Source organism: Herpailurus yagouaroundi, unplaced genomic scaffold, assembly GCF_014898765.1.
Source record: "Herpailurus yagouaroundi ecotype Mexico unplaced genomic scaffold, PumYag 160, whole genome shotgun sequence".
NCBI lineage: Eukaryota > Metazoa > Chordata > Mammalia > Carnivora > Felidae > Herpailurus > Herpailurus yagouaroundi.
This window is the reverse complement of record NW_024412401.1, coordinates 43,915,295-43,937,374: the sequence shown is the minus strand read 5'-3', so window position 1 is coordinate 43,937,374 and position 22,080 is coordinate 43,915,295. Positions and strand designations below refer to the sequence as shown.

The 22,080-nt window shown below is 40.0% G+C and overlaps 1 protein-coding gene and 1 long non-coding RNA gene across 10 annotated transcripts in view; one reads left to right on the top strand and one right to left on the bottom strand.

Moving 5' to 3' along the window:
- The window catches only part of CNTRL (centriolin), an 84,970-nt gene extending 66,262 nt beyond the window's left edge, over window positions 1-18,708 (bottom strand). For 7 of the 9 annotated variants that reach the window (XM_040482144.1, XM_040482149.1, XM_040482151.1 and 4 more), the window contains exons 1-5: window positions 18,587-18,708; window positions 11,653-11,900; window positions 8,060-8,190; window positions 3,468-3,598; window positions 2,026-2,167 (exon numbers count right to left, since the gene is read on the bottom strand). In XM_040482144.1, the coding sequence (XP_040338078.1) occupies window positions 2,026-2,167; window positions 3,468-3,598; window positions 8,060-8,190; window positions 11,653-11,869 (621 nt within the window). In that variant the 5' untranslated portion in view covers window positions 11,870-11,900; window positions 18,587-18,708. Of the gene's footprint in view, window positions 1-2,025; window positions 2,168-3,467; window positions 3,599-8,059; window positions 8,191-11,652; window positions 11,901-15,999; window positions 16,127-18,586 lie in introns of all 9 variants that reach the window. The other 2 variants (XM_040482145.1, XM_040482146.1) reach the window with 2 other exon arrangements.
- On the top strand, window positions 6,675-7,068 carry LOC121034922 (uncharacterized). Its single transcript, XR_005792672.1, has 2 exons — window positions 6,675-6,782; window positions 7,033-7,068. It is a non-coding gene; the product is annotated as an uncharacterized LOC121034922 (long non-coding RNA).
- Window positions 18,709-22,080: the final 3,372 nt, after the last annotated feature.

The window sequence follows — 22,080 nt, the reverse complement described above, 5'->3', positions numbered from 1 at the left end:
GTAACTTAAAATCTATTATCTTTTCACTGTACTGATCGAACACATCAAAAATATAAATGGCTATAAAAAAAGATTTTGGCAAATCTTCAGGTAACGGTTACAATTGATAGTTAAAATAAATAAGAATATGGAGGGCTACTCACATTTTTGAAGTATGATTTTTATGTTTATCCAAAGAGGGATTTTAAAAGGTTGAGAAACACTATTTAAAAAAAAAATTTTGTTAACGTTTGTTAATTTTTTGAGAGAGAGCGTGAGCATGAGCAGGGAAGGAGCAGAGAAAGAGGGAGACAGAATCTGAAGCAGGCTCCAGGCTCTGAACTGTCATCACCAAGCCTGATGTAGGGCTGGAACCCACAAGCCGTGAGATTATGACCTGAGCTAAAGTCATATGCTTAACTGACTGAGCCACCCAGGCGCTCCGAGAAACACTATTTTTAATAGCTAGTACAAATAAATCTCCTCTCACAAGTGAATGTGTATCACTCTTACTGATGTCAATGTCAAATATAAACTGGGATGAGAAAGTCATGCAAAATTATAAATGATGATAAATACTTATTGAATGATTTTCCTGTTAACATCGGCTGACACCAAATCCTATCTGAAAATCAACTACTTTGAGAAGTATTTTTAGCAAATTTTAGATTCATGGCTCCCACTTTCCATCACTCCATGAGCCACAAGAGCTCCAAAGTGATGCTGTGCAACATAGTACAGGCCTTGGGCTCTTCTGAGGCTGTTGGGCTGTTGCAGTGAAATGGCACAGAGTCATCTTACCACAACTTTATAAAAGGTGAAATAAAAAAGCATAGACAATGTGAATTGCACCGCAATTAAACAAATGTTGATTATCATTATTGGCTTCCATTGGTGAAGGTTTAAGGAATACAACCCTAAGAGTTATTTAGTGTTTTAAAGTTTTTAAAGCATTTTCACATCGATCATTTTATCTGAGCCCCATAACATGCCGGTAAGGAAAGAAGGCAGAATTTGGTTTTTTTCCAATTTAAACAATGAGTTTTAGGCAGATAAAGGGATTTTCCAAGGTCACAGAAGGCAGGTCTAGACCCATATTAGAAGGCACAGCTTTTTTTTTTTTTTTTTTTAATGTTTATTTATTTTTGAGAGACAAAAAGAGAAAGTGTGTGAGCAGGGGAGCAGCAGAGAGAGAGAGAAAGAAAGACACAGAATCTGAAGAGGCTCCAGGCTCTGAGCTGTCAGCACAGAGCCCCACGCGGGGCTCGAACTCACAAGCCATGAGATCATGACCTGAGCTGAAGTCGGAAGCTTAACTGACTGAGCCACGCAGGCGCCCCAGAAGGCACAGCTTTTATTGTCTATTCTATGACTGATGTTCTTTAAATTAGGCATGATTGTTCCTCATTTTAATATAAATTTAAGTAAACCAATGTTTTTACTTAACAAATACATACTGAACACCTTGTAAATGTCAGAAGAAAATAATAAATTATACTCCAAAGAAAAATATACAGGATTATCAGATTGTGTGAGCCATGATAACAAAATTGTTCTAATATAAAGAGCTAGTGATTAACCTTCTACAACACCTGACATTATAATCAAGCTTAATTTGTAAGTCTGAAAAAAACAAAGAACTCTGTTCCTGACATTCAGTGACCTGGATTTTGGCCCACGTTGTGTGCTTTGGGTAACAGACTCAACCCGAAAATGGAAAAAAGACTATACTATCTGATAGTATTATAAAAATAATCCCTTTACTGCCTCCTTAAAAAAAGTTTTCTGAGGCTCAAATGAAATGGTAGATGCAGAAATCCTAAGAGGCCAACTCTCAGTTACCATGGAACTTTGCAAAACCAGAAAGGCCTATATGTATTTACCCTGGAGAGTCCCTTGATTATGCCTGAATTCGATAAATGGTCACAGGACCAAGAACCTTGAAAGAAGAAATCTCATTTTTTTTAAAAAAAAACTTAGATTTTAACTTTTTTTTCCATAAGTCTAAAAATTTGAAAAACATCCTTGCTACTCTGAATAACTTACCGATGATATCTTGTTGCCTTTCAGATTGAGGATTCGCAAAGATTTTAACTTCTTCCCTAACCATATTGGGATATGTTCGATTTCATTTCCTGCAAGGTTTAGCTTTTGCAAATTATGCATATTTTCTATGCCTTCAATTTTGCTGGAAAAAATAAAATCAAATTTAGTAAATATAATGATACAGTGCTTCCCTTGTATGTTTAGAATAAATTGCCTTGGTTTTATGTGGGGTTAATTTTCGTAATTAAAATTTGTTAACCCTTTTTATAAATGAGAAACAAACAAAAAGTGGCTGAAAAGAAATTGATCAGAACAGCTAAGCTGCCAACTCTGCATTACTGGGTCAGGAATCCTACGTATCTTACTATCAAACTTTAGGATCCCACAATACAGAAAAGAGTCTGTCCGTGGCATTCTAATCACTGTGAGAAGCACTAGTGTGAAGCTAGAGGAGAGCTGAAAATCTCAAGAGCACACACACGCTATGCCAGCAAGATATGGCTGCCATTTTGAACTTGTGGCCTCCCTAAAACAACACTATATTTATGAACATAAATATTTCAGTCAGAATATTTAAATCAATAAAGCATCACTCACACTGAGGAATTTTCACTGATGAAACATTTTCCCAACTGAATTGTCAAATTAATTTCTTGGTAAGTTTTCTATATGGGCAAATATTTCCAAGCTTTTATATCTTCATTTTCACTTTATTGAAATTGCTTTCATTACGATCAATTATTTTTTATATAATCCTTATGTTAAGGATTTAACTCATTAATCAGGTTTTTTCCCCCATTCCATTTTTGCTGTATTAGAGCCTCTGCCACTGTTAGTTGTTTTATTTTGTTGGCCACTGTATCTACCAAGTCTAAGGCAGGGCGAAGTATATAAAGATTTTCAAGATTTGACAATTGCATCCTTTTGTTTATAACAGGTTTTCTATGTGTATTTTTTTGCCACTGCCAGTTTTATTATGTTTCTTTCTCACAGTAATATATACTATGAAGTGGAAACATGACTGAGAGTGTATTTCTTAGAGCAATAAACAAAAAGCTTCAGGATAAACACATAGGATCAAAACACATTGGAGTATCTTTAGGATCGAAATGATAGGGTTAAAACACTGCTTCCTGTCAACTTTCTTAATGTAATAAGGCAGTGGATCAAAGACTCTACCTGTGAAAACTTCCTGTCAAAAACAGAATTAAGATAAAACTTGGTACTCATGTATCTCCTTGGATAACGCTAGAAAGATATGATTCTGCACTTTAGTAATGCCAAAACACAAAAGCAGTTATATGTGAAGCACTAGGCTAGCAATGAATGAGGATCCAGGTGTCTGCTATTTCAAAGGACTCTTTCAATTCAGTAATGTGAGTGGCATTAATCTCTCTAACAAAGACAACCCTGCAATGCTACCTAAAGAAGTACTTACTTACCAGATTTTGTTATATGATAAGTTGAGTTCACGTAATTTTACCAGCTTGTCCATCTTCTCCATCTTCCCTATTATATTATAGCTGAGATTCAGTACTTCAAGTTTAACACATTTTTCCAAATTTTCGATATACTAATTGGAAACAAATGAATACTTTAGACAACAGATTCTTTGACATAAAGTACACCGTGTATGTATGTGCATCAGGGGCTGTTTTGATCAGTCACCAGAAAATAATAAACCCTTACTGCTCTCCTGGACAATCCCTTGGTACGGGATTCCTTTGACCAGGAATAGCAGCTCTCCCCAAACTTTCCTTGCCCTTCGACAGACAACACTTCCTATGTACTGAGACACTCAAGACTGTCCACCAAGAATTCCACCTCAACTTTTCTATCCCTCTCCCTCTTCTCCTTCTTTCTTCAAAGTTCAGCTAGGTACGTACACCCTTGCATCATCTCATCTACCCCCCTCCCCCCACCCCATGCTCTTGCATCTTCAATCTTTATCTCTCCTGGATCAAATTTAAAAAGTCACTACTCAGAGGCACCAGGGTGGCTCGGTCAGTTGAGCGTCCAACTCTTGATTTTGGCTCAGGTCGTGATCTCAAGGTTCATGGGCTCGAGCCCCCCATCAGGCTCTGCATGGACAGCTTGGAGCCTGCTTGGGATTCTCTCTGTCCCTCTCTCTCTCTCTCTCTTTCTCTCTCTCTCTGCCCTCCCCCTACCCCCCGGCTCCCTATCTCTGTCTCTCAAAATAAATAAACTTTTTTGAAAAGTCACTATTCAAAAGACAGCTCTTATGCAGTTACTACATACCAGATACAGCACCAGGCAATGGATACCAATGAACTAGACCATCCCCCCCTGCTACAGGAGCCTTTTTTCGACAGGCTCAGTCTCCTCTGTATAAGGCAAATCACCTCGCGCTGAACCTGTTTTCCTATCAAGCTATCATTTTATCTCCTTTATGTGTGACCACATCCTCACAAGAGTTGGGTATATTTGTTCATTCTGCTTTCCATTTACTCTTACTCTATTGGTAAGGCAGTATATCTTCTGCCTTTACTAGGTAATCAAATAGTTCTAAGACTGCCATTCATTCATCCATTCTACACATATTTCTCAAACATGGATTATGTGCCAGGAACTGTTCTAGGTACTGGAAATACAGTGCTGAATAAGGAAACCAAAGTCCTTGTTTTCATTCGCGGAGAAAGCCAGTAAAGAAATAAACAACATTTTCAGACGTTGAAGCATATTCAAAAGAAAAGAAAGATAACGTGACATGACAGCATGCAAGGCATCCAGAGGGCAGATCTGTCTGCTGTGTTCACTGTGATAGCATAAATGCCTGGCACATAATGGGCACTGAATAAATACTCGGTGACTGAAAGAATGAGGAGTCACTGAGAAGGGAGTTAATTGCAACTGGGTGGCACACAGAGGATGTACACTGAGCTGAGACCTAAATAACAAAAAGCCAGCTGTGTGAACAGGCAGAGTAAAAAAGAAAAAATACAAAGGCCCTAAAAGAATGAACTTGGTTGGTTTGAGAAACAGAAGGACTTTTTACACCAGATCCAAATGACTTCTTCTAAGCTTTAGTCCTATTTAATGATTCCGTGACATTTTTCATCATCCGTTCGTGCTTGATGTTCTCCCTCCATTGGCCTCGCTCCATCATACTCTTAGATCTTCTGTTCTCATAGCCCCTTCAGCCTCTCCTCTGTGTGCTTTCTCTGATTCCCCTTCACTATTTCTTCTGTTAATGCTAGGCATTCTTCTAGGAAGCTCTATGTTCCCAGAGATCAGAAACCGAGCTTATTTACCTGTGTATGGTGTTCCTATAGACTAACATAATGCCTGGCATATAATAAGCATACAGTAAATATTTACCACTTTGGTGTCATTTTTGCAACTTGTAAACTCCAGAATGTCTCCTTTTTCCTTTTTTAAAAATTTTTATTTATTTATTTTGAAAGGGGATAGGGACAGAGAGTGGGAGAGAGAATCTGCACTGTCAGTGCAGAGCCCTACATGGGGCTTGATCCCACGACCATGAGATCATGACCTGAGCCAAAATCAAGAGTCGGATTGAGCCAACAGCTGAGCCACCCAGGTGCCCTCTCCTGTTTCCTTTTTAATTACATAAGTAATACATAAATATATTCTAATAAAAATTTCAAACAAAACATAATAAGCTCTCTTCATCACGTCCCCAGGCCCATGTAAAAGATCCCACTGGTCAAAGGTAGCCATTGTTGAAATACATCTGCACCTTTTAATTCATTTACATCCATACATACACATATATAAAAACAGAATTTTTAGATCTTACTATACAAGCTGTTTTAGAACTTGCTTTTTTTCCCTATTAAATACACTGGACATTTTCTCATGTTAATACATAGAGTTCTAACTCAATTTTCTAAAAAACTTGGTAGTATTTCATGGTATACTGTATCATAATTCATTTAAAACCAATCCCCTATTGACATTTGGTTATTTCCAACTTTTCTATTTTATTTATTTTTTTATTTTTTTATTTTTTTTTTCTTCAACGTTTTTTATTTATTTTTGGGACAGAGAGAGACAGAGCATGAACGGGGGAGGGGCAGAGAGAGAGGGAGACACAGAATTGGAAACAGGCTCCAGGCTCCGAGCCATCAGCCCAGAGCCTGACGTGGGGCTCGAACTCACGGACCGCGAGATCGTGACCTGGCTGAAGTCGGACACTTAACTGACTGCGCCACCCAGGCGCCCCTCAACTTTTCTATTTTAAATAATGCTTAATAAACATGCCTATATACTTTTGGATAAATGTATATGTAAATCAAGTACAACAGACATTGAGGAGTAGAATTGCTGGGTTAGTAAGTATAAATTCAGTAAATATAAACTCAATTTCTGGATCAAATAAGTACATTTGACATTTGGATAAATGCTACCAGTCTTTATAAAATACAGCACCAATCTGTATGTCCCACTAAGACCATATGATAATATGCACTTCCCACACCTTTCTGAACATGAAATAATCCTTTTGATTCTTGTCCATTAGACACACAAGATGGAAAATGGTACCAAACTCTTATTTTATTTCATATTTATTTGATGTTAATTAAGTTGAATACATCTTCATGTCAGCATTAGTCATTTATAATACTTTTGCGAATGCCTTGTTCATACCCTTTGCACATTTTCCATTGAGTTGTCTCTCTTACCAAATTGTAGAAGCTCTTTACATTATATGGGTATTGTTACAGATGTTGAAAACAGTCCCTGCCAGTTTGTTGCTTTTAACTTTTTAAAAGGTACCTTTCGGGGCGCCTGGGTGGCGCAGTCGGTTAAGCGTCCGACTTCAGCCAGGTCACTATCTCGCGGTCCGTGAGTTCGAGCCCCGCGTCGGGGTCTGGGGCTGATGGCTCAGAGCCTGGAGCCTGTTTCCGATTCTGTGTCTCCCTCTCTCTCTGCCCCTCCCCCATTCATACTCTGTCTCTCTCTGTCCCAAAAATAAATAAACGTTGAAAAAAAATTTTTTAAAAATAAATAAATAAATAAAAGGTACCTTTCATTAAACACTTTTTAATCTTTACACAAGCTAAGTCTGTCAATATTTTTCTAAGTGGCATTAAGGCTGGTGTTTGCTTAAAAGACTTTCCCGACTCTTCTAAAATATATTCTCTTATATTCTTTCCTAATACTGTTACGGTATTTTTGTGGGTTGATTTTGCTTTGGTCTCATTAAGACATTCAACCTTCTGGAATTAATTTTTGTGACTATTGTAGTAGGCATCTAAGTTTATATATTTTCCAGTTCAAAAATTTAAGTCATCTTTTACAATGTGTTCATATTGGATAGTTTATGAATAAAGCAGTAAACACTCTAGAGCAGGGATCAACAAGCTTTTTTGGAAAAAGCCACGTAATGAATATTTTTGGCTTTGTGGGCCTTATAAAAAACAGCCACAGACAATATTCATGATAAATGAGTGTGGCTATGTTCCAATAAAATTTTATTTACAAAAATAGGCAGCAGGCCTGATTTGGCCTTACAAGCTGTAGTTTGCCAATCACTTCTCTAGAGAGAATCCAATAATATATAGAATAGTAACAGCTTATGAATGTGAAAATGTCATAGTTCTGACAGAACTTTCACTGGAAACAATACAATATCTGCTACAAATTAGCAAGAGATGTTACTGTAAATCTAATATAATCTTTTAATTTTCAGTTTTTTATTTTATTTTTTTTCTTTTTCTGTTTTTTTTCTTTTTTTTATTTTTATTTTATTTTTTATTTAAAAAAAATTTTTTTTTCAACGTTTATTTATTTTTGGGACAGAGAGAGACAGAGCATGAACGGGGGAGGGGCAGAGAGAGAGGGAGACACAGAATCGGAAACAGGCTCCAGGCTCCGAGCCATCAGCCCAGAGCCTGACGCGGGGCTCGAACTCACGGACCGCGAGATCGTGACCTGAGCTGAAGTCGGACGCTTAACCGACTGCGCCACCCAGGCGCCCCTAATTTTCAGTTTTAAAACACAGGAAAATTAAAAACAATGCCCATATTTAGAAATGCTGATAACTTACCCTAAATTTCTTGCCACCATCTTTAGCAAGTGAAAGGTTCAGAGATTTTACCAAGGCCAAATTGTCCTGTTTAGTAAGTTTTTTAACAAGGGCCTCTGTAATATATCGGACTCCTGCATGTGAATCAGCTTCTGCAATTAGAGAAATAGATCATCATCAGTAGATGACATACATTTTCTGAAAAACATATTAGTTTGATGTTATATAACAAAAAAAAAAATTGTTTTAAGCCATGCAAATATAAAAACAGCTGGTTAGTGCTAATTGCAATGTTTAAATGTTACTCTATATAGCATTATATAATAATTATATAGCATCTATAATAATGTCACTAAATATTAACCATGTACCACGCTGTGCTAAGTGCTTTACACTTACAAAATTTGATTTGTAGGACAAATTTTTGAAATAGAAATTACTATATCTATTTATTTTTAAAAAATTATAACAGTTTGCTCAAGATCTTGTAACTAGTGATGTGCAAATCCAGGCTTGAACGCAGGCAGATGAATCTAAAACATACACTTGAAAAAAAATTTAACGTTTATTCATTTTTTTGAGAGACAAGAGAGAGTGGGGGAGGGGAAGAGAGAGAGAGAGACAGAGACAGAGACAGAGACAGAGACAGAATCCAAAGCAGTCACGGCTCTGAGCTGTCAGCACAGAGCCCAACGAGGGGCTTAAACTCAGGAACCGTGAGATCATGACCTGAGTCGAAGTCAACTGCTCAACCAACTGAGCCACCAGGCACCCCTAAAACTTACACTTTTAATAATTATGCAGCACTGAAGTTTTCAGCAATATTTTGATGTTAGCTTTTTTTTTTTAAATAAACTGGCACTAACCTGGGTTTGTTTTTTAAACTCCAACCTAAAGTTCAAAAACACTGGAATTCTTCATATATATATATATATATATTTATATATACATATATGTGTACATATAATTATTGTCTACATAATTTGTGAGTATATATATATATATATATACATATACATAATTTATTGTCAAATTGGTTTCCATACAACACCCAGTGCTCCTCCCAACAGGTGCCCTCCTCAATGCCCATCATCCACTTTCCCCTCTCCCCCACCCGCCATCAACCCTCAGTTTGTTCTCAGTATTTAAGAGTCTCTTATGGTTTGCCTCCCTCCCTCTCTATAACTTTTTTCCCCCTTGCCCTCCCCCATGGTCTTCTGTTAAGTTTCTCAGGATCCACATAGGAGTGAAAACATACAGTATCTTTCTCTGCCTGACTTATTTCACTTAGCATAACACTCTCCAGTTCCATCCACGTTGCTACAAAAGGCCACATTTCATTCTTTCTCATTGCCAAGTAGTATTCCATTGTACATAAACCACAATTTCTTTATCCATTCATCAGTTGATGGACATTTAGGCTCTTTCCATAATTTGGCCACTGTTGAAAGCACTGCTATAAACATTGGGGTACACGTGCTCCTATGTATCAACACTCCTGTATCCCTTGGGTAAATTCCTAGCAGTGCTTTTGCTGGGTCATAAGGTAGATCTATTTTCAATTTTTTGAGGAACTTCCACAGTTTTCCAGAGCAGCTGTACCAGTATGCATTCCCACCAACAGTGCAAGAGGGTTCCCGTTTCTCCACATCCTCTCCAGCATCTATAGTCTCCTGATTTGTTCATTTTAGCCACTCTGACCTGCGTGGTGGTATCTCAGTGTGGCTTTGATCTATATTTCCCTGATGAGGAGTGACATTGAGCATCTTTTCATGTGTCTGTTGGCCATCGGGATGTCTTCTTTAGAAAAGTGTCTGTCCATGTCTTTTGCCCATTTCTTCACTGGATTATTTATTTTTCGGGTGTGAAGTTTGGTGAGTTCTTTACAAATAACTTTTCCCATTCCGCCAGTTAGTTGCCTTTTAGTTTTGTTGATTGTTTCCTTTTCAGTGCAGAAGCTTTTTATCTTGATGAGGTCCCAATAGGTCATTTTTGCTTTTAATTCCCTTGCCTTTGGAGATGTGTCGAGTAAGAAATTGCTGTGGCTGAGGTCAGAGAGGTTTTTTTTCCTGCTTTCTCCTCTAGGGTTTTGATGGTTTCCTGTGTCACATTCAGGCCCTTCATCCATTTTGAGTTTATTTTTGTGAATGGTGTAAGAAAGTGGTCTAGTTTCATTCTTCTGCATGTTGCTGTCCAGTTCTCCCAGCACCATTTGTTAAAGAGACTGTCTTTTTTCCATTGGATATTCTTCCCTGGTTTGTCAAAGTTTAGTTGGCCATACATTTGTGGGTCCAATTCTGGAGTCTCTATTCTATTCCATTGGTCTGTGAGAAACACTGGAATTCTTAAAAATCTTTTCTTAAATGGTGAGAAACTTAAATTTGTTGGTCTTATAAATAGAGAATGACACCGCATATTTTATAAAGACTAATGTGATGGATTGCATACCCTGTCCTAAGCCTGCATATTGCTATCAAAGTTTATTAAAGCCATCTTACATTTTACAAAAGCAGCTGTAAAAAGAAAATTCTTTAAGAGTCAGAAAAAATTAATGCTGGGTTCCCGAATCAGGCTGTGTGACAAAGATTTCCTATGACTGTTTATAATACGTTAATATTACGTTTATTCTGGTTCCAAATAAAATGATTTTCCTTTACTTTGGAAAGAAACTAATATTTTAAAATATTAATCAAATTAGAGTCAGCAATGTACCAACTGGCAGCAAGGGTATAGTCTAAACTCAATTGCTGATCTGATAAGGTTTATTAATAAAAACCGATCAAATAGATAGCTATGACTTCATGACTTAACAAAGAAATCACATAGTTTTCATTCACATTTAGTCACATTAAATCGTTTCTTTGAAAAAAAATCTGAAAACAGATTCCCACACTAACAGACTGTCTTTAAGAAAGAAATAAAAACAAAACCTTGGTGGAATATTTACATGTCCCTTATAGGAAAATCAGTCCGTTCACAGACAGGCACTCTGTCAATAAGCAGACTGGAATAGTGCAAGGGTGGATAACATTTCTGCACTGAATTAAGGCACTCCACTCTGAAGTGAACACATACGCTTTTCCTCTAACCAAGGATGATGGTAAATTTGGCAGATGAGCACTAAGGCACTCTCCCACCACAGGAAATAAAGCTTCCTCTTTCTGGAAACTCCCTTCTCCTTTGCCCTCAGCTTTCAGACAGCTTCACCCTCACCCAGAAGATTTCATCCTCCACTGTCCTTAGACACTTTCCGTCGGCATAAACAATAGGTCGTGTTAGTACCAAGATACGTATTTCACTTGGACCAAAAAGGTACGTTCAGTATTTTCCATCTCTACTCAAGAGTATGTGTTCAAATTCTTAAATTTTTTTTTTAGTGTTTATTATTTCTTTTTGAGACAGAGACAGAGCGTGAGCAGGGGAGGGGCAGAGAGAGACACACACACACACAGAACCCAAAACAGGCTCCAGACTCCGAGCTGTCAGCACAGAGCCCGACACGGGGCTCAAACCCACAAACTGCGAGATCATGACCTGAGCCAAAGTTGGACGCTTAACCGATTGAGCCACCCAGGTGCCCCTGTGTTCAAATTCTTAAGATTAAAAAGCATTACCTCTATGGTCTTGGTAGTCCAGAAGCATAGTGTTTTCATCTGTGATCTCACCTTGCTCATGCCACTGTCCTCCAAAATGAAAAGGCAGAGTCTCAGATCCACCTAAAGGTGAAAGTGACCTAGATCTCATATTGGATGTGAGGGATGGTGAACTAGGAGAACGCGGTGATGGGGGCATCTTTGCTTTGGAAAATTTTTGCTGAGAACCTTTCTTCATGGCAAGAATAAAGCCAGGTGTCCATCAAAACCTGGAAGAGTTTTCAGCATATTTAATAAGGTTAATTTTTTAGAGTTCTCAAAACTATTAATTTCTAGCATTTTTTAAGTAAGTTCTATGCCCTAAGTGGGGCTCAAACTCACAACCCCAAGTTCAAGACTCGTAGGCTCTAATGACTGAGCCAGCCAGGCACGCCCCTCTTTCTAGTGTTTTTAAGGTGACAACATTAGAAACTCAGAGGCTATAGATGCCAGGATCCATACTATTCCAGGCAGATGGAAGCGGACACTGCTTCAGACACTGCTGATCACCTGGCCAAAAGAAAAGCAGACTTTCAGAGGGTCTTGTATTGACACATGCTCCACCCAGAAGTTTTACCTGTCATTTCTGTTCTCTATTGGGCCAAACTAGTCACAACACCCCTCATACCCACAAAGGTCCTAGAATGCAAGAAGGGAGAAATATCTGGCAACCAGCAGTATTTCATACTAATGAGTACTCTCTCCTCCTGATAACGTTTCTTCTTTCGCTTCTGGGACACCACATTCTCTTGGTATCCTCCTGCATCTGTGGCCACTCCTTGGCTTCCTTTGCTGGTTCACACTCTAGTCAATCCTCAAATGTCAGAGCTCCTCAAGTCTCTTTTACTCTCTCTAATCTCACGTTAGACAATCTAATGCACACCCATGGCTCCCAGTGTCACCTCTATAGTGATGTTTTTATATTTATTCCAACCTCTCTCTTGAGGTCCAGACTCCTATTCCCAACTGTCTCCTTGATATCTCATTGCCTTAGTAACTCAACGTGTCCAAACTGAATTTATCATTTCCCCCATACCTCCATTTTCCTCCCATATAGAACAATGCACAAAACATAAGTGTACAGCTCCATGAATTTTTATACACTGAATACAACCAGTATCCAGATCAAGAAACAGAATAGTACCAGAACCCCAGAAGCCTCCTCATGCCCCCTTCTAATCATTAACCCCCACACCTGGGGAATCACTATCCTGATTTCCAATGCCAGAGGTTTTTTAAACTATTTTTTAAAAAGATTTTGATTTTTGAGTAATCCCTAGACCCAACCTGGGGCTTGAACTCACAACCCGAAGATCAAGAGTTGCACACTCTACCAACTGAGCCAGCCAGGTGCCCCAGAAACTATTTTTGAGCTGCATGTAAATGAAATCATAGAGTATCTTTTATATCTGCCTTCTTTGTTAAACATTATGCTTCAGATATTCATTCACATTTGTCTCATTCTATTTGAAAAACATCTGATCACTTCAAACTCGCATGGCTTCTATTGCTTGTCCAAAATCAATTTTGTTGAAGTTCAGATCTTCCAGAAGGAACGAAGCATTTATTGATGAAAGGGGCCTTAGTCAAATCCCTTTACTTTTCATAAAAGGAAATTAAGGCCCAGAACAGTAAATGACCTGGTCAAACACAATGCTAGCTGTACTAACCATGAGAATCAGTTCTCTTCTCAAACTAATTTGTAACACAAATAACATAATTAACCTAGTAGAATGTAAGTTCCACGAAAGTAGGGATACTGTTCACTGATTTATTCCAGGCCTAGGACAGAGCTTAGCAGAAAGCAGATAAGTAATATTTACCTAATGAATTCTTCATGAAGAACTTGGAACTGACAAAATGATATTTAGTACCTCAGCAAAGGATATCTTCTTGAGCAATATTAGTCCTCAACCCCAAGACTCCTACTATGCAAGGTTAGGTTTATGCAAAACAGATTGTCATGATACACAATTGCTCTTAGAAGTATAATCATTCTAAAAACATTGCAAAAATTATAAGTTTGACAAACTTTTAGGCAAAAAAAATCTTATAAAATGGACAGGCCCTGAGCAAGGGTGCATTAACAATGATCCTATTTTTATTCAACATCCATAATCTCTCCTACTCTCCCCTCTTAAAATATTAAGACAAAACACAAATTAATTTTTAGAAAAGTAGTTTTCAATTCAAAGATTTGGGGCAGCTCAAACGTTAATGCTATATAAATTGGTATTAGAACGAGATATTATAATGGTTTGATGTGTGAAAACCTTCACAAGTACATGGGTATTATTATACAGGCTGGGATTATGAAGAAATTTATTTGTTAAATGGTTGGAACATACACAATATAGGTGAAAGAGAGCTGCCATTAATATAGTCAATCAATTAACCAACAATTGGCAGATGTAACACCTTTCAGTGACTATATAGTCATTCTAGGCATGCTGATCTTACGCAAAAACATTTCTAGAATTCTTTTTTGGGTCCTGCTTTCAGAATTAATTTATACATCTCACAAGAAAATCAGACCCATTACTTCAGCTACAACTTTTTCCTTTCCCAGTTTGATCATTAACTTTACCAAGTGTCAAATACTGTGATAAGCTCTTACATGTATCATCACAGTAGAAGGAATAAATACAATTCCACGAAATAGCTGTTATTATCCCCCCCCATAAAGATTAAAAGGTTAAGTAATTTGTTCAAAGTCCCAGAAATAATTGGTTAAGCCAAGGCTTGAAGCCTGATCTGATCCCAAAGCCCGTGTCTTCATTACTGCGTCATATTGGTGAGTTTTCTGGAGTCCAGATGTTTGATTTGCTCTCTAGAGCCTAGCATGGTGCCTCACACGAAATAGACCAGAAAAAATGCCACTAAAGGACCTTGATCAATGAATAACATGTAATGTAAGAACAATTCCTGGAGGAAAAACAGAAAATTTAATACAACAGCATCACTGAACTTATTTATGATCTAGTTTCTTAAGGTGACTAGTTTGAAGAGAGAAAAAAAAAAACCTGTTACATTTGTTTTTAAAAAGGGATTATTTTAGGGTGCCTGGGTGGCTCAGTCTGTTGAGCGTCCGACTTCGGCTCAGATCATGATCTCACGGTTCGATCTCCTGAGTTCAAGTCCCGCATAGGGCTCTGTGCTAACAGTGCAGAGCCTGGAGCCTGTTTCAGATTCTGTGTCTCCCTCTCTCTCTGCCCCCTCCCTCTCTCTTTCAAAAATAAATAAACATGAAAAAATGTTTAAGTGATTATTTCACAATTATATATTACAATATGGCAACTTCCTTATATCAATAGTCTGGCTCACTTTAAACTACAAACTTCTATGTGTCTTTACTTTCTCTTTCATTTTTTTTAATGTTTATTTATTTTTGAGACAGAGAGAGAGCACGAGCAGGGGAGGGGCAGAGAGAGGAGAGAGGGTGAGGCGGAGGACCCGAAGCAGGCTCTCAGCTGACAGCAGAGAGCCCGATGTGAGGCTTGAACTCTTGCACCATGAATGAGATCATGACCTGAGCTACAGTCAGACGCTTAACCCACTGGGCCACCTGGGCACCCCTCTCTTTCATTTTTTCATGTTAAACTATCCATATGGTTCAGAAAAGCCTCCTCCAAGTCACATAACAGCTCGTTATGCCAGTGACAAGGCTTTTGGTCCTAATTTCACAAGTGTGGCAAAAAACTTGTGTTACTATCACACTACTCTGCCATGGAAACCAGTCTCTTAGGAATACTATTGGTTCTGTAATAAGCTGAAATGGCTTCTCTTCTTAAATAAGATTAGTATGTTCAAACTTGAGGACAGCTAAGAGGCATGTGCTTTAAAAATAAAATGATAAAAACTAATTAACTAATTAGTTAAAAATTGTATTTATTCCTGAATTAAAATGTAATTTTCATAAGGGCAAGAGATTAAAAAAATAAAAGAGGGGAGGAACAGGGAGGGCCCAGTTGTCACTTCTATGTATCTTTCTCTATCCTATAACATGATAGAAAATTACATAATTAGAATAATAGTGTGTGCCACATGCTACAGAGATATGCTTTATAGATTTTTTAGTTTCATGGCTAAAAAAAAAGCACATCTTATATTTCTATGCAATGCAATTATTTCGTATCCCACATCTTAGTCTTCTCTCTAAATTCTTAAAATATTGAACTGAACCATCCTGAATTCTCCTCATAACATCCTAAGGACTGACCTTCTGGACCTCACTAGACTATCATGAAGTCCTCTGCTACCTCTCGCGATCAGAAAAACTCTGATCAGAAAAACCTTTACTCATTTATAGTTTAAAAAAAAATATCTTACAATGGATTTGGGAAATCTAGGTCAACTCCTTTCTTTGATGAATTGTAACGTGAAAGACCAAGTGATGGCTCCAAAGTCACAATGCATTCTCAGGTCCCCTCTCTGGGTCACCATAGCTCCTGTAAGACTTGGACATTCGAACAACAGATATGTATTACAATCTCATAAAACAGCTAACTCAGTAATAGTGAGCTAGGCTGTGCTTGAGAGCAGTTGGCATTATCTCAGAGACTAGCACCTGGACATAGTAAATTGTCAATTACAATTTTAAGGGAGGGATGGGGATGCTGTTTGACCCTAGATGTAGTTTGCAATCCCAGAAAGACCAAGCCAGAGAAATAAGACACTTAGAGGCAGGGCTAGAATGTGTGAAGGGGCAGGATAAAGAGAAGGGAAAACAAGTCCAGAGCTGGAGACATATTTTGAAGGCCCAGAAGGAGGTCTGCAGCAGCAAGAGAAAGTTATTGGAATGATGGGATTATCAGAATCAAATGACCAGGTCAGAAAACACCATCCATCTTGTCACCCCCTTGCCCTGATACACAGCTTAGGAAAGACCATACCTCCCCCTCTATTCAGCCTTTCCTCGCACTTCTAACTTTCCATCTTGTTTGATCTTCTCCAAATGAGACAGACGTCCATTCTCCCCCAAACCCTCCCTCTTTCTTCCCAGCCCACCTCAATATGCAAACATTGATCCCCATTTCTTGACCTCCACATCCCCCTCCATCCTGTAGCCCTTGAATCACATCTCCGCACTTTCCCTACAATTCTACTTCATCCCATGCACATTGAGCCATTTAAATACTCTAACTTTCTCTGGCCCTTTCAAATATGCTGCTGATTCCCACTCCTCTCCAAAGGCAATCCTCCACTCCTGTGCTTGTCAGCCTCTGCCTCCCATACTTCATCCCATTCTCATTGCCGAGTTCCCCCACAAACACTGTCCCAATTAACAAACGCTGTATTAGCCTCCTTTCCTCTGCAGTTCTTTCCAGCATCCTATCTCAACGCTTCTATATCCATCTTGGCTCCCCAAATTACTCATCTCAGCAAATACCCTGACATCCTAATCTCTGTTATTATACTCTGACTTCAAATTATTCTCCCCCAACAAAATAGCCAAACCTCTACCCATTCCTCTCCATCCCAATGTGATTGTTTGGATACTAGCCGTTCCCTTCCAACACCCTGACCTCCATGTCCTTTTTCACCCTATTAACATCCCGGGTTCTCCTCTCCTATCTCTCTCCATTCTACTCAGGTATCCTAAAACACAAGCTGCCCATCTCTTCCCATTAATTAATTTATTCAGTAACTCAGTTTTATTGAGTGACTTTTATGCACTAAGAACTGTGAGGCTCAAAAAATAATGCTGAGAAGGCAGGGTTTCTACACTCAAGATGCACAAAAGGATTACATCTCCCTGTTATATACAGTCCCTGCACCAAGTAGTCTCCTTTAGAACATCTCACAATTACAATTAAATGATCATTTGCGCCACAACTTGATTATTGCTTGTTTCCAAGCTACAAGACAGCAGAGATTCTGTTGTTGCATGCACAATAAATATTTGTTGAATGAAAAGAGCACAGTGCTAAGCACTCTTAAAGACATTAGCAAATTTAAATTCTCACAGATGATGTATAAGGTGAGAATTATTCATCTCATTCACAAGTGGCAGTATGTCATTGAGAATTAAGAGCTTGAATTCTGGAACTAAACAGCGGGAGTTCAAATCCTGCTTCTCTATTTACTGTGTGACATTAGGCAAATTACTTAACCTCTCTGGTCCGCAGTTTCTTCAACTTTGAAATGAAGATGGTCACTTCATACAGGTTATTTTAAATTCTCAATTAGTTAATACACGCGAAGGGCTTAGGGCAGAATTTGACACATACTGTACACTCTAAGGTAATTAGCAGTTATTTTTACAAATGAGAAAACATGCTCAGGAAGATTAAGGTACATGCCCAAAGTCACAGAGCGGGTTAAGTAACACAAGTTGGTAGAACCAAGACTTGAACCCAAGTTTTGACATCAGGATTCACCCATCCTTTAACCATTATACAACAAAGTATTTGCTTTTCCTTTCAACATTTCTTCCCAATACCCGAACTTTCATCATTCTCCACGTACTGTATTCTGTCGGATACCAGGACACTCGTAAGGACACCCAAACCGTCCTTTATCCCTGCCATTCCCCGCAGACACTTGGCACACCCCTGCCTCTCCCTCCTCCTCCTCCTCCTCCGGGTGTCAGGACCCCCATCCTTCTCGGAGCCGCACCCAACGTCCACACCTCCCCACAGTCTGGTTCTCCATTCCCAACTGCCCCCCACACCCATGCCCACCAGTGACCTTCTCACTTCTCATCCAAACCTCCCTCCTTCATCCTCCTCCCCACGCCCGTTCCGGCCCTCCCCTCCTTCTCATCCAATCCCAATTTCCAGGCACACGCCCCCGCCCCCGGATCCATCCCGAGCCGTCCCACCCCACGCTCGCTCCAGGCCTTCCCGCCTTCGTCGCCAGCCCCCACCGCTCCGCCCGATGCCGGAGAACGGCCTCGACCCGGCCTGGCACTCACCGCCGAGGAGCCGATCCGAGCGGGCCCGCGGGACGAGGCGGGGCGGGAGACGCGCAGGTTGTTCCCTTCAGGCGTCCAGCGATGCGGCGGCCATTTTGTTGTGTTGTGCCGGTTGCCCAGGGGCCGCGCGCGCGGTGTGGGCGGGGCCTGCCGCGGCCACGCCTCTCCTGGGGCCGTTGAGTGGGCGGGGCACGGCTTCCCGCCGCCTTTGCCGCCCCGAACCGTGGCGCGGTGGGTCGCGGGGCGCCTTGGCGTCCTTGGCTGCCTGTGGACGCGAGCTTTCCTGCTGCAGTCGCCGACAGCCCATCTCCCTTCCCTGGGGCGAAGCCGCAGCTGCCTCACGCCAGACCTCGGACACGCTCCTGGTGGGCTGAGCCGGAGGCCGACCCGAGAGACCGACTTAACGCAGTCGCCGCGCAACCGCCCTTTCGGTGCTGGCCGCAGCTTCTCCTGGCGCGGCCTGTTTCTGAGGCGAGGGCTCTCCTTCCGGGGCCAGTCAGGGAGCGAGCCGGGCCCGGGAAACCGGGCAGCGAACGTTCTCGTGCGCTGTGCAGAATATTCCTCCGGTTGGGGACCGAGAAGCAAAAGCAAGCAGCTTCTGAGGAGACGTGGGTTAGGGCTTTCCTGGAAGTGCTACGTTTCACCACATACATTCAGCATTCATTTAAGTAGAATTTGGCGGATATTGTGAATTAGGAAACATTCTCAAGAACACCTTCCTCCCCCCCCCCAGCCTCCCACTCCCCTGCTTGTACCTTGAACCGTGTCACCATCAGAGGCTGCACCGTCTCCAGAAATCTCCAGTGCAGTCACTACCTCTCTTTTACCGTAATCTTCGAATCTCATTTGCGCAAAAGACCAACATCCCGGCATAATCTTTAACTTCGTTATGACCTCCTCCCCCCCCCATCCCTAGTTCTTAGGCATTTGCTCACAGATTCTTCCTTCCTCAGAGTTCATGGTCCATCTTTGTAACACTTTTAGAAATTTCCCCCCATCTGTGTCTCGGTTTCCTCCTCCACGAAATGGGATAATCACACCTACTTCCTACAGTTTTCCTCATAATTACACAAGTTAATGCCCGTGAAAGAACTTAGAAAAGTGCCTCTCCCACAGTAAGTTCTCAGTATGTTTTCGTTATTTTATTATCAGGCAAAGGTTTCCCGGAAGAGGTGAGCCTGAAAGAGGAGAAGAATTTAGTCAAGGTGTGGGAGAGTGGGGGAAGAATTTGCTTGGCGAAGGGGGACAGCTTGTGCAAACCCCAGGAGGAGGGAAAACATAGCTTGAAAATCAGCTGGTTGCTAAGTAGGTCATTATATTTAATGCAAAAATCTGGAATGAAAAAGCTAAAAAAAAAAAAAAAGAAGAAGAAGAAGAAGGTGGAAGAGGAGCCATATTACAAGCCACACTGGGCCCTTCTAGTTTTTCAAGTCAGGTGGATTCACTTCAATAAGAAATTCAGGTGACTTCCAACAGGGGGCACTATTGCCTTCACATTTTCATGAATGATGCTTCCCCACCTGTCTCCCGCTATTTATGCAACACAGAAGGAAGCCCTTGGAGTTGTTGAAAAGGTGAATTTCCTGGAAAGCTCCAGGTTTTAAATTTAAGAGGAAGAGGTATTCATTTTTTTATGGAAATTAGGTTGAAATTAGCTTGGAATAATAACGTGCACGTTGCTGAATTTCTGTTCGGTCATTTTGTTTGTTTGTTTTGACACTCCTTTCTTTTTCTTTTCCCCCAGAGAATTGGATTTATCGCGTAACCTCACTGCTATGCCTCACAGTCTGCAACGATATTCAGGTGGGTTCCAATATCAACACATGGTGTGCTGGTATAGTTCATTATCAATGTTATCAGTAGCCACCAAAAATATACACAAAGTCCAGAGGATGGTGCGAAACACTTTTCCTTTTCCTGTGGGTAGTCTCTCAGTCCATATCCAGTCAGCCTTGATGGGTACTCTCCAGCCCCTTATTGCCAATTTTCCTCCTTCAACCAGATACAGTACCCTCTATTAGTGTCTAGCATGAAGGTGTTGGGCAGACCTTAGGCCTTGAAGATGTCAGAGGGGAAACCTTTCTCTAGGTAATTTGAATATTAACTGCCTCTCTTAGCATGCTACAGGAACCTCCCTCCCTAAAGCAAGAGTGAAAATTGGAAAGGAGTGAGGGTAACTCATTCATTCCACGCCAATGTGTATTTATCTGATAACATGAAAAAGTTGTTTCTCTTCTGAGTTGCATTTACAATACAAATATTAGCCACGGTAGAATGACTTAGCTGTCCCACGGTTCTTTCCCAATGATAGCAAAGTTATTCTGTTTGTTTGAACTTGCCTCATGTTATGAAACCCAGTTCAATCATTTCGCAAATTTGCTTTAGAGGAGAATCAGACTAGCTGATCAGACAGGGACGGCAGCTTCCATTACTGCCATTTCTGCCTGTGACTTTTGAAAGTTAACTAAATTACGGATGTATTTTTAAATAAATGCTTGTTTGTTTTTTTTTAATCTCACAGAGTAAGGTATAATTTGCAATAGAAAAACATATCATGTACTTTGTCTAAATGCAAATTTTGCATTAGACACCTATGAATATTGATATGTGAAAATAACCTAACTCTATACAATAATGTACAATGACCTGTCTGCAAGATCATCTTGTCTCAATGTAGTGGGTTCATTTTTTGTTTTTATTGTTGTTCATCTGTCCTTGGCTTTCCTCTCTATTCATTTTTCCTATATATATTAAAACCCTATTATGTGCCAGATCTGTGGGAATGCAGTGGTGAACGAGATAGTTTTTACCCTCAAAAAGATTGCAATCTAGTGGGAAATACAGAAAAGTAAGACACTCTGATAATGGAATAGAATTAGAGACTTGGTGGTGTTCCACTAAAGTTCTAATGTGAATTTGTGTATGGGTTGAATCCAGAATGGGAAGGGCCTGTAATATCCAGTGATTTATAACAACCCCATCCAGGTTAACCTTGGGCTGTTTCCAGTGCCAAGGTTGGTAAAGACACCGAGACTTGAAGAATTTGAGGCCTGCTCTGTGAGCTCAGATCTAAAGGCCAGTAACAGGCTTTTTGTGCTCAGGTCCAAACCAGACCCACTCAAGCAGATCCTGAACTCCTCTGTCTCTGAATCATACCACCTGAATCCACACTATTATCTATCATTTACCTCTTCAGGGTTAGAGTGGCTTTCCCGTGTGACCAGAGAATATTTGAGACCAAAACAGCCTCCAAATACTATTGGCTTGTACCTAGCTTTGAAATATTTTAACCTCTAAATTCCTGTAACTTCCTATTTTAAAGCTTTTGTAAGTTAACATTTTGAATTTCTACAAAAGGGAAACCCTTTCTTTCAGAAGCATTCCAGCTATAGATGAAATGCTCAAGTTAGCAAATTGCCATTTTGCCACCCTCAACATATTTGATTCAAAGATCATCAATAGGTATTAAAACCATTACGTGAAAGACAGTTGGG